At 38.6% G+C, this 12,816-nt stretch overlaps 1 protein-coding gene across 1 annotated transcript in view; it reads left to right on the top strand.

The window, feature by feature from the left end:
• Positions 1–1,201: 1,201 nt before the first annotated feature.
• Positions 1,202–12,816, top strand: part of si:dkey-219c10.4 (high affinity cGMP-specific 3',5'-cyclic phosphodiesterase 9A) — a 42,295-nt gene continuing 30,680 nt past the window's right edge. The window contains exons 1-5 of the mRNA XM_062067779.1: positions 1,202–1,355; positions 7,243–7,404; positions 7,477–7,528; positions 11,911–12,013; positions 12,192–12,334. Coding sequence (XP_061923763.1) covers positions 1,259–1,355; positions 7,243–7,404; positions 7,477–7,528; positions 11,911–12,013; positions 12,192–12,334 — 557 coding nt within the window. The 5' untranslated portion in view covers positions 1,202–1,258. The remainder of the gene's footprint in view (positions 1,356–7,242; positions 7,405–7,476; positions 7,529–11,910; positions 12,014–12,191; positions 12,335–12,816) is intronic.

Below are 12,816 nucleotides of genomic sequence, written 5' to 3' on the forward strand. Positions count from 1 at the left end.
ACGTCACCAAATGGACAAATTTCAAACAGCTAGTTTTCCGGAAGTATGAAGGAAGGCAAGATTGTTTTATGAATATTTCATTTCAACCACTTATGCAGATCCCAAATACACAACAATAGGTAAGAAAAGTTGGTTTTACATCAAATAGGGGCCAGCACATACTGTATACAGGGTATGTTGACAAGCACATGTGGTACACAGATTCAGCAAAATCGCCTCATTTCTCACAGCTGTGTGTGTGCGTGCAGCTTGAGTTTTATTCTTGATAAATAAAACGGTGTGTGCTAAATGATTATATTTGCATCCTCTCCTCCAAGTATTGTGGAATGAGGACAGACAAGCTAAAGTCTGCTCACTGAAGAGACACAATCTCTTGTGTACAAGTTTAGTAGCTCAGCTTTGCGTGTGCAATCAAATTAGCGCGTGTTTTAGTACACATAAACCTTTACTAGATCAGGCCCTACGTGAATTTGTTTTATTATGTTTGTAGTTTGTATTTCATGTTTAGCACTTGGCACTCCTGATAAGTGATTTTTTTTGTTTGAACCTGCTTATCACTCAGTGTCTAAGACTTGTAGATTATCATCCGTATATTCAAGCTCTAAAATATAAGGTTCTGAATCATCATTTGTCCCAAAGTCGTCGTTTTTTTCTAATGAAGTCTTCCATGTTTGGTATTTTGTTGATGTAAATAGCCGAAGTTGTGATTCCATGCACTGCCGAATGTTAAAAATGCGCAAAATACGTAAATATGTCATGTTGTTATGTGCCTGTTACTACATTACATACAGTATATACTTACATCATGTATATGAAAGGCTTTTATATGGGCGGAAAAGATCAAATCCCCATTACCTGCATTAATGTTAGCCGTTTTTTTTAAATGCATAAAAAAAGAAAAACATATTTGTGATTGTCTCACCTTGGGAATGATGATGGTAGGAGGGAAAAGTGCAGTTCCCGTTTGTTTTGGTTTTACGTGTTTTTGTGAAGAAGAATAAAGTAGCCTATGCATTTTTTAAATTATGTGTGCGTCTCTTGGAGAAAAAACCCAAAAGTGATTTATTGTTGTGTTGATCAAATAAGTGCCGTACGAGCTCTTTAGCAGCGCACCAATGAAGTGTGTGCATTTAATTATGAGGAGGAGGCGGGTCAGGAAGATGAAGTAAACATGGGGGTGGCGTGTTGATTCATATGATAATGAAGGGGAGATGATTGGGAGCAGTAATACACACAGAAACATTGACATTAGACTTCAATGAAGGAGATGGAAACAAAAATGATTTACTTCACGGTGAATGGAAAACCAGAACAAGCAGAGTTTTCACTGGACTGTCCTGCTCAGGATGTCAAAGGTAAGAACTTCATTATAAAGAATGATGATGATGATGTCTGGAAGATTGGGGAACATTTTGAATTGTCTCAAGTGACCAAGATTCTATGTTGTTGTATGAAAGTCAAAGTGTTGTACAGCAGCAGACTGGTCTAATGCATTTGTAACAGCTGCCACTGACAGCTCCTCACTTCTTCTTTGGATAATACATATTTTTATTCTCCTTGTTTCTTTTTCTAATTCTCAACACTCAGTTATTTATATATATATATATATATATATATATATATATATATATATATATATATATATATATATATATATATATATATATATATATATATATATATATATATACTGTATATATATATATATATATATATATATATATATATATATATATATATATATATATATATATGTATATGTATATATATATATATATATATATATATATATATATATATATATATATATGTAATGTATGCACTTAAAGTACAGCAATATATATATATATATATATATATATATATATATATATATATATATATATATATATATATATATATATATATATATATATATATATATATATATATATTTGGACACACCTCATTCAATTCGTTTTCTTTATTTTCATGACTATTTACATTGTAGATTGTCACTGAAGGCATCAAGACTATGAATGAACACATGTGGAGTTATGTACTTAACAAAAAAAGGTGAAATAACTGAAAATATTTTTGTATTCTAGTTTCTTCAAATAGCCACCCCTTGCTCTGATTACTGCTTTGCACACTCTTGGCATTCTCTCGATGAGCTTCAAGCACACCTGTGAAGTGAAAACCATTTCAGGTGACTACCTCTTGAAGCTCATCGAGAGAATGCCAAGAGTGTGCGAAAAAGTAATCATAGCAAAGGGTGGCTATTTTGAAGAAACTATAATATAAAACATGTTTTCAGTTATTTTACCTTTTTTTGTTAAGTACATAACTCCCCATGTGTTCATTCATAGTTTTGATGCCTAATATCAAATAATCATGAAAATAAAGAAAACACATTGAATGAGAAGGTGTGTCCAAACCTTTGGCCTGTACTTGTTACGGTCTTGGTCAAGGGGGGTGACCCCAGGATGCAGAGACGGGAGACAAGGTGGAATTACAAAAATGAAAAAATGTAATTAGATAAAAGGGATAACTAAGGGCGATGAGGCAGAAGCGCACACCATGTAACCTGGACAAAATAGGTTCCTCAGAGGTCGGCAGGAGAAAAGGCCAGGGTGCACTGAGCAGGGCAAGAGTCCAACAAAAGAATCCCCTTTACCTCAGGGGGGCTAGGAAACAAACACAGAAGAGGTTAGGGAATTCAGGACTAAGTAGCGACAACGTACCAGGTCTGGTGAGGTGAAGCAGGCGCATGCATGAGAGAGGCTCAGGATACATTAACCGGCAAGGCCAAGCTGTCAGTGACGAGCTTTAATACTGGCGGACTAATTGCGAGCAGGTGAAGTGAAGTGAAGTGAAGTGAATTATATTTTGTATAGCGCTTTTCTCTAGTGACTCAAAGCGCTTTACATAGTGAAACCCAATATCTAAATTACATTTAAACCAGTGTGGGTGGCACTGGGAGCAGGTGGGTAAAGTGTCTTGCCCAAGGACACAACAGCAGTGCCTAGGACGGCGGAAGCAGGAATTGAACCGGCAACCCTCAAGTTGCTGGCACGGCCACTCTACCAACCGAGCCATGCCGCCCCAGGTGTGCCTCAAGGCCTGTCCCTCGCCGAGGACGAATCACTGAATACACAGGTGCAGACAAAGGAGAAGGCAGGATAAAACTACAACACAACAGTACCCCTCCCCTTAATGGACGCCACCTGGCGGCTTACCTGGCTTCTCCGGAAAAAGATCATAAAATGCAGTTAGCAGTGAAGGGTCTAGGATAAGTGAACGCGGGACCAAGGATCGGTCCTCTGGGCTGTAACCCTCCCAGTCGACCAGATACTGGAAACCCCTGCCCCTTCTCCTCACGTCGAGAATGGCCTTGACTGTGAACGCATGGTGGCCATCAATAAGCCTGGGAGGTGGAGGAGGCACCTCTGGAGGACTCAAGGGACTGGAGGACACAGGCTTGAGTAGAGAGACGTGGAAGGAGGGATGTATCTTGAGAGAGTCCGGGAGGCGTAGTCGAACAGCTGAGGGATTGATGACTCGCTCAATGGGGTAAGGCCCAATAAATCGTGGCTGCAGTTTCTTAGAGACCACCCGGAGAGGTAAATCACGAGATTACATTATTTAAGCCTGCCTTTGCCAGTCAGTCGGTCTGGCTTCTTTGTTTGCGTCACGCTACTGTTACGTAAGTTTTGCTTGTCTCGTAGCCCCTGCTAGTGATCTCTAGTCTGTGCTAAGTAGTAGCCTTAGCTTCAGGTGCTATCGGCACCTTGTTCCGTCAGTTTGTTTTCTGTTTTGTACCTCTTTGAGTGTTAATTTACGATTAAATCATGTTCCTACCTGCAAGTCCTGTCCGGAGTCGTCCGTTTGCATTCTGGGAGAACAAACCTCGCAGTAAGCTGCAACCCCATCATAACAGTACTGTATATATATACACCTGTATATATACAGTATATATACATATATATATATATATATATATATATATATATATATATATATATATATATATATATATATATATATATATATATATATATATATATATATATATATATATATATATATATATATATATATATATATATATATATATATATATATGTGTGTATATATGTGTATATATATATATAAATACAAAATGATGTATACATCATCATTTTCGAATCAGTGTTCTTTTACTCTCGTCCCAGGAAACAGGGAAACATTTATGATCTCTGTAAGTTAGGGATGAATATATACATTTTGGGGACTTATGGGGAACCCAAAATACACAAAAACAGGTTCCAACAGGTATCTAAAACATTTGTTTTGTATAATAGGGCCCCTTTAAGTGCATACATTACTCTAATTTAGGTGCGTAAATTACATTACTTTAAGTGCATACATTACACGACTTTAGTTTCATACTTTACAGTGATTTAAATGCATTCAATACTGCACTTGAATATTACAGTAATTCAAGTGCATATATTACAGTACTGTAAGTGCATACTTTACAGTGCTGTAAGCGCATATATTGCTGTACTTTAAGTGCATACATTACACTACTTAAAGTGCATACTGTACATTACAGTAATTCAAGTGCATATATTACACCAGGGGTCACCAACCTTTCTGAAACCAAGAGCTACTTCTTGGGTACTGATTAATGCGAAGGGCTACCAGTTTGATACACACTTAAATAAATTGCCAGAAATAGCCAATTTGCTCAATTTACCTTTAACTCTATGTTATTATTAATAATTAATGATATTTATCTTTGTGGAAACACTGATCATCTTAATAATTTCTCACAATAAATATATATAGAAACAGATACATTTCAATATGCAACACTTTATTTTTATATTTTCTCTAAGTGCACATTTTTCAAATTGAACATTTTCAAATGATCACTTCTAAGACAGTCTTGTGAAATCACAATATCCCATTTTAACTAGCTAGCCACTAACGTTTTTTTAACAAATCATGAATTACTTTGCACCATGTTTGTACAAATAATAACTCATGTAAAATACAAAAGTAAACTCTCAAATTTTTAAATAAATCATGTCACACTTTGAACTGGACACCAAATCTGTTATCTGTTTCTTTGTCAGTTAGTGAAGACCTCGCTTTAAAATATTTTCTTGGATTTTCAAATTCTATTTGAGTTTTGTCTCTCTTAGAATTAAAAATGTCGAGCAAAGCGAGACCAGCTTGCTAGTAAATAAATAAAATTTAAAAAATAGCGGCAGCTCACTGGAAAGTGCTGCTATTTGAGCTATTTTTAGAACAGGCCAGCGGGCTACTCATCTGGTCCTTACGGGCTACCTGGTGCCCGCGGGCACCGCGTTGGTGACCCCTGTATTACACTATTCTAGGTGCATTTTATTTTCAAGTTTGTGCTGCTGTAATGGCTGCTGGTTGCAGGAGCTCTGTGTGTGTGTGTCGTCCTTTGTGTTCTTGATGTTTCCCTCTTGTTTTCATGTGTTTTTTGCCTTTGCGGGCACCTTTGGCACCGCTGCATTACTTTTTGGTGCTTTTTTGTGGACATTTGGATCTGCCTCTGGGAAGCCTTTTGGTTTTAACAGCTCAGTTGTTTGCGCCGTAGACCAGCTGCTGACTCTCTCCCACACCTGGAGAAACCGGAGGATCCAGTGGAGATGCGGAGGAAGAGATGGGGCTGACTTTGTGCTTTGTGATCGATGAGCTTCAAGAAGTCTAGCATTAAAAGATTACAGTTGGTACAAAATGCGGCTGCTAGATTTTTGACAAAAACAAGAAAGTTTGATCATATTACGCCTATACTGGCTCACTTGCACTGGCTTCCTGTGCACTTAAGATGCGACTTTAAGGTTTTACTACTTACGTATAAAATACTACACGGTTTAGCTCCAGCCTATCTCGGCGATTGTATTGTACCATATGTCCCGACAAGAAATCTGCGTTCAAAGAACTCTGGCTTATTAGTGATTCCCAGAGCCAAAAAAAAGTCTGCGGGCTATAGAGCGTTTTCTATTCGGGCTCCAGTACTCTGGAATGCCCTCCCGGTAACAGTTAGAGATGCTACCTCAGTAGAAGCATTTAAGTCCCATCTTAAAACTCATTTGTATAATCTAGCCTTTAAATAGACCCCCCTTTTTAGACCAGTTGATCTGCCGTTTCTTTTCTTCTCTCCTCTTCTCCCCTGTCCCTTGGGAGGGGGAGTTGCATAGGTCCGGTGGCCATGGATGAAGTGCTGGCTGTCCAGAGTCGGGACCCCGGGTGGACCACTAGCCTGTGCATCGGTTGGGGACATCTCTGCGCTGCTGACCCGTCTCCGCTCGGGATGGTTTCCTGCTGGCCCCACTATGGACTGGACTCTCGCTGATGTGTTGGATCCACTGTGGACTGGACTTTCACAATATTATGTCAGACCCACTCGACATCCATTGCTTTCGGTCTCCCCTAGAGGGGGGGGGGGGGGGGTTACCCACATATGCGGTCCTCTCCAAGGTTTCTCATAGTCATTCACCGACGTTCCACTGGGGTGAGTTTTTCCTTGCCCGTATGTGGGCTCTGTACCGAGGATGTCGTTGTGGCTTGTGCAGCCCTTTGAGACACTTGTGATTTAGGGCTATATAAATAAACATTGATTGATTGATTGATTGAAGTCCTGGCTGGATGAGCCTGTATCGGACACTTCATATTTGAACCTACAACCTACATCATTTCCCCGTTTCTTATAAAGTTTGCAGCACACAAAAAAGTTGCGTCAGCAGGGCTGAAAAGTGCGGGAGTAACTTTCACTGCAAACTGTATTAATTAAAAAAATATACGCGAAAAAGTTACGTGTTTCTACGCATTTCTCGACTATGCTTTGAGCTCAGGCAAGGTTTTTCAGACAAGGAAATCAGCAACGCCCTATGGTGTCACCGTAAAATAAAGCTCCCATGAATAACATCAATGCACTATAAAAATAAACCTAAACCCCATCCTAACTCGATCAATTAAAATAAACCAAAACAAAGAGTTCCAAGTGGTTTTAGAAGCAGAACTGCTTCCATAGAAACAGTTGTCTACATGATGTTTCTTCCACAAGAGTGATGTAGAAGCTTTAAACCGTCACACACAAATGTTAAAAATTTTAAAGATTTTATTCAGTGACGGAAAATGAGTACAGAGTCAAAAAGTGAGGTGTTCTGTATGGAATATCAAATCTCAAAATGGTTATTGAATTGTTTCAGAGTCCAATGAAGACTCAATCAATGTTTCCAGATCTGTTCCGCTCTGCAGCTGAAGCAGGACCACATGACATCCTGAAGCTGTACAATCCCAAAGGCAACATCATCAACATCTCACCTAATCTGGAGCCCAATCATCCCAACTCCTGCTACAAACTGGAAGTGGTGGCGTCTGACTGCAACAATGAGCCTTTAGGTAACTTGACTTTCATCTTCACCTCCACAACACAGCTGAAGGTTTGACTTTGACCGTGTGCTGACAAATCAGGCGTGGAGCTTGCTGGTGCACTGGGATTTGACCTCTCATCTATGGAGAAAAGGTACATAAGTATGGAATCAAGACTATGATTTACGACAACAACATCTCATTGAAGTGTAAATGTTCAGCTTTAAGTCAATTTGACGTCATCATTTAATTCAGGTATACAAAACATATTCAATAATGTTTATATAGTTGGTAGATTCTATTGGAAGTGGTGAACAAACCATTTCACTGGCTGGGACAGGTTAGCGAGCTCGAGAGTCGGGCGAGCTCGAGAGTCTGCCGACCTCGCCTCACGAGATTTTGATACTCTTGAAACAGCTTTCTTGAAAATGGCCTTGCAAGTCTGCAATTGAATCAACGTTTTGCTGTCCTTCGGCCATCATGGGTTAAAAAAGCGAGTAGATGTCCGATTTCTCGGATAACCAAATGTGGCTTCGGTGTGACTCGGCTGATCAGCCAAGCACTTCTAAACTATGGAAATGTATAATATAATTCATATAGCAATACGGTCTCACTGCACAGCAGGCCAGCAGTTAGCCGAGTCATTGCGCAATCCATGGCGAGGCTCAACTGGCTGGTGACTCACCGCAAGTCTCTTCTCAGTATTTGAACGGCAAATGTGAAAATTCAGCCATTTTGAATAGAAATAATCTAAAACTGGTGAAGTTAAATGGAAAATAACGCTATAGTATAATCACTGGATACATATAACAATTAAATTCATTTTTTTTCTTTTTAAATTTTTTTTCTTTCCATGATGGCACGGGAGGCCCCGCCTCACCTGCTTCCCCTGACTGCACGTCACTGCATACAGGTCACACTGAGGGTGACCGTATAAACAACTTTAACACTATTACAAATATGCGCCACACCAAACAAGAATGACAAACACATTTCGGGAGAACATCCGCACCGTAACACAACATAAACACAACAGAACAAATATACAGATCCCCTTGCAGCACTAACTTTTCCTGGACGCTACAATATACAACTCCCCGCTACCCCACCTCAACCTCCTCCAAATTCCAAGCTGCTGTTTTGAGGCATGTTCAAAAAAATAATGCACTTTGTGACTTCAATAATAAATATGGCAGTGCCATGTTGGCATTTTTTTCCATAACTTGAGTTGATTTATTTTGGAAAACCTTGTTACATTGTTTAATGCATCCAGCGGGGCATCACAACAAAATTAGGCATACTGTATATATCGGTATCGGTTGATATCGGAATCGGTAATTAAGAGTTGGACAATATTGGAATATAATATGAAAAAGCCATTATCGGACATCTCTATATTTAATTTATATCTGCATTTCTCATGACATATTATTTGTATGTAGTAACATAACACATAGTCATTTTGATGGTAGGCTAATATAGACACTTATATCACGTGTTGGCTTCATTATATCACTTACAGAAAGCTTTAATTTTTTGCGGCTCAAGACAGATTTTATTTATTTATTTGGTCCAATTTGGCTCTTTCAATATTTTGGGTTGCCGACCCTTGCCTTAACCAGTGTCAACAAACTAATATCGTTCATGTTTTTATCTGACTTGAATTTATATGTAATCTTGCAGTTGTCTACCATAATCTTTTTCTTCCATTCTCCTTCTTCATCATCTTTGTGCACTCTTTTAGCACTTGACTTTCCTTCATTACCTTCTCTGCCCTTCTTTCCTTTCTCCCCTCAAGTCCTATCCATGTCCATACCTTCCTCATACATCCCGTCACTATCCCCTTCCATCTCGATCCAGTCACAAATCAGATTATGCACAACCGCCAAAAAGATTCAAACAATTGATACTCTCACTGTCAGCCACCGATCCTTGGTCCACTTCTGCTTCCCGCCTCCCTCATGTGTCAAAGTTATGTGCAACGGTTCAACATGTGGCTACTGAGAAGGGCCACTGACAACAACGTGTGATCTGATTGGCTATCGCAACTGTCTATCAACTGTATGTGTAAAAGCTGTGATGCAAAATCAGCAACACTGGCGCCTAATAGGACATGATGATTAATTGCATATATTAAGGAAAAGTAATTGTAGTTTCCTAATGAAGCCTTAGCTTGACGCTCCTCTCTTTCTCCGGCTCCTGCTTGCTGCGGCAACAACAACAAAAAAATTCCAGACGCTCCTCTTCAGTTTAGGTATCATTTACTTGTGAACTTAGTCATTCCAAAACGTCAAACAATAACGATGTGGGAAAAAATGTGTAGCAAAATAAATAGTAAGAAAAAGTAAGAGTAAGGTCAAAAAACTGTGTGGCTCGATTCCATCATACCTGACTGCCATAACCCATAATACAATATGTACAAACCTTATTACCACACAGATCCTTCCACCATAAATGCAATTAAACAGTTACACATTTTTCCCTGTATTAAAGCAGTATAAAATAGTACGTTATCAAATTGTTCACACAAGATTAATGATTACAAATAAAGTGTGCCTTATAATTACTCTAAGTATGCAATAAATACATTTTCGTATTATTCAAATAAAGTAAATAGTCCACTTTTGGCTGAATAAACATAAAGCACCTTCCATAAAATGTCAATTAACTTAAATAGCATTTAGGCTCCTACAATATTTTAAGCTAAAATTAACTTTTAAAGGCCTACTTAAATGATTTTTTTTTATTTAAACGGGGATAGCAGATCCATTCTATGTGTCATACTTGATCATTTCGCAATATTGCCATATTTTTGCTGAAAGGATTTAGTAGAGAACATCGACGATAAAGTTCGCAACTTTTGGTCGCTGATTAAAAAAGCCTTGCCTGTACCGGAAGTAGCGTGACGTCACAGGTTGAAAGGCTCCTCACATTTCCCCATTGTTTTCAATGCAGCCAGAGCGATTCGGACCGAGAAAGCGACGATTACCCCATTAATTTGAGCGAGGATGAAAGATTTGTGGATGAGGAACGTCAGAGTGAAGGACTAGAGTGCAGTGCAGGACGTATCTTTTTTCGCTCTGACCGTAACTTAGGTACAAGGGTTCATTGGATTCCACACTTTCTCCTTTTTCTATTGTGGATCACGGATTTGTATTTTAAACCACCTCGGATACTATATCCTCTTGAAAATGAGAGTCGAGAACGCAAAATGGACATTCACAGTGACTTTTATCTCCACGGCAATACATCGACGAAGCTCTTTAGCTACGGAGCTAACGTGATAGCACATCGGGCTTAAATGCAGATAGAAACAAAATAAATAAACCCCTGACTGGAAGGATAGACATAAAATCAACAATACTATAAACCATGGACATGTAAATACACGGTTAATGCTTTCCAGCTTGGCGAAGCTTAACAATGCTGTTGCTAACGACGCCATTGAAGCTAACTTAGCAACGGGACGTCACAGAGCTATGTTAAAAACATTAGCGCTCCACCTACGCCAGCCAGCCCTCATCTGCTCATCAACACCCGTGCTCACCTGCGTTCCAGCAATCGACGGAGCGACGATCATAGATGCGGTCGGCGGCCCGGAGACGGAGGAAATCAAGGTGAGGTCGGCGGCTAGCGCGTCTGCTATCCATCTCAAAGTCCTCCTGGTTGTGTTGCTGTAGTTCGCCGCTAATACACTGATCCCACCTACAACTTTCTTCTTTGCAGTCTTCATTGTTCATTAAACAAATTGCAAAAGATTCACCAACACAGATGTCCAGAATACTGTGGAATTTTGAGATGAAAACAGAGCTTTTTTGTATTGGATTCAATGGTGTACCAATACTTCCGGTTCAACGATTGACGTCACGCACATACGTCATCATACATAGACGTTTTCAACCGGAAGTTTAGCGGGAAATTTAAAATTGCGCTTTATAAATTAACCCGGCCGTATTGGCATGTGTTGCAATGTTAAGATTTCATCATTGATATATAAACTATCAGACTGCGTGGTCGGTAGTAGTGGGTTTCAGTAGGCCTTTAACAATTTATGATCATGAGAGAGCAGAGAAGGCATTGCAATTTGATTTAGATTCTTTGGGTGACGTTTCAATTCAGAATCAATTCTCGAGCCAATACAATTCTTGATTCAAACCAATTATCGCAATACATAGTTTGGTATAAAATTATAATAAAACGTTTTTAAAACAAATTACAGGTTACAAATGCTGCTCTTAGTTGCTGATGTACGACTGTTACAGGACACACAGGGAGAAAGCGCAGAGATGGCCTAAAACTTATTTTTGAAAAACATATAGCAAGAATTTACTGTTGAAAATTACGAATTAATTCATAATCGGGATGAATAAGAAGCGCGATTAGGATGTGAATGGAATTAATTCAGCACCCTTAGTGTTTATTTCATATAATTTCTTTATATTCTATACAAGCATTAGGCAGGCAGGCAGACACGCTGTATCTATTGTACAAAGACTCTGAATGTGTAGTAATAAAAAACATGTCATGTGACCTTAGACTACAGGGTCTGGAAAAGAAAATCCTCTTTGAAGCAGGAGACACACCTGCGGTCATCTACGAGATGAAAAAACAGGTGGACTCATTCCGGGAGAAACTGGAGGTTCAGTGAAATCATTTTCAAGCTTTAAAGTTGCCCGTCAAACAAACAGCAAACACCTGTATCTTTATTAATTTTACTACAATAATAATAACAATTACCTCTGGTATTTCATTATTGCTTTACAATTCCACCTGAACTATTGCTTGCCAACATCATGCGGGACGTCTGTTGTTTTTAGAGTGTGGAACATCTGAGCTGGCTTGGCTTGTTCAAGGACTTATCGGAGGAAACACACAAGCCCTCTCCGTTTTACCACAAGAGAACCTTGCACAAAACCAAAGAGGAATGTGATCATGTGCGGGAAAAGTTCTTTCAAATGAGGTATGTGCAAAAATATAACACTTATTTGTGTGTAAATATATTTAAGAAGCATATTAGAATACAGTATACAGTAGAATAAGGAGGGTAAAATGTTTGCTTAGAACAGGGGTGTCAAACTCATTTTAGATCAGGGGCCACATGGAGAAAAATCTACTCCCAAGTGGGCCGGACTGGTAAAATCCCGGCACGATAACTTAAAAATAAAGACAACTTCAGATTGTTTTCTTTGTATAAAAATAGAACAAGCACATTCTGAAAATGTACAAATCATAATGTTGTTGTTTTTTTTTTTTACACTTACATGTTACCGTTAATAGTATTCTATCTTTATTCGTCGTTATTTATATTTTCTGAATAAATTATGTGATAAGGTTCATCAGTCAACTCTTTGGTGTTAATTTTCAATCTATCAAGATAAAAATGTTATATCAAAATCAAATTACAGGATTTGATATATGTAGTTTGATCATTTTCCTAGACTG

This window comes from Entelurus aequoreus, linkage group LG13 (assembly GCF_033978785.1).
Source record: "Entelurus aequoreus isolate RoL-2023_Sb linkage group LG13, RoL_Eaeq_v1.1, whole genome shotgun sequence".
Lineage (NCBI taxonomy): Eukaryota > Metazoa > Chordata > Actinopteri > Syngnathiformes > Syngnathidae > Entelurus > Entelurus aequoreus.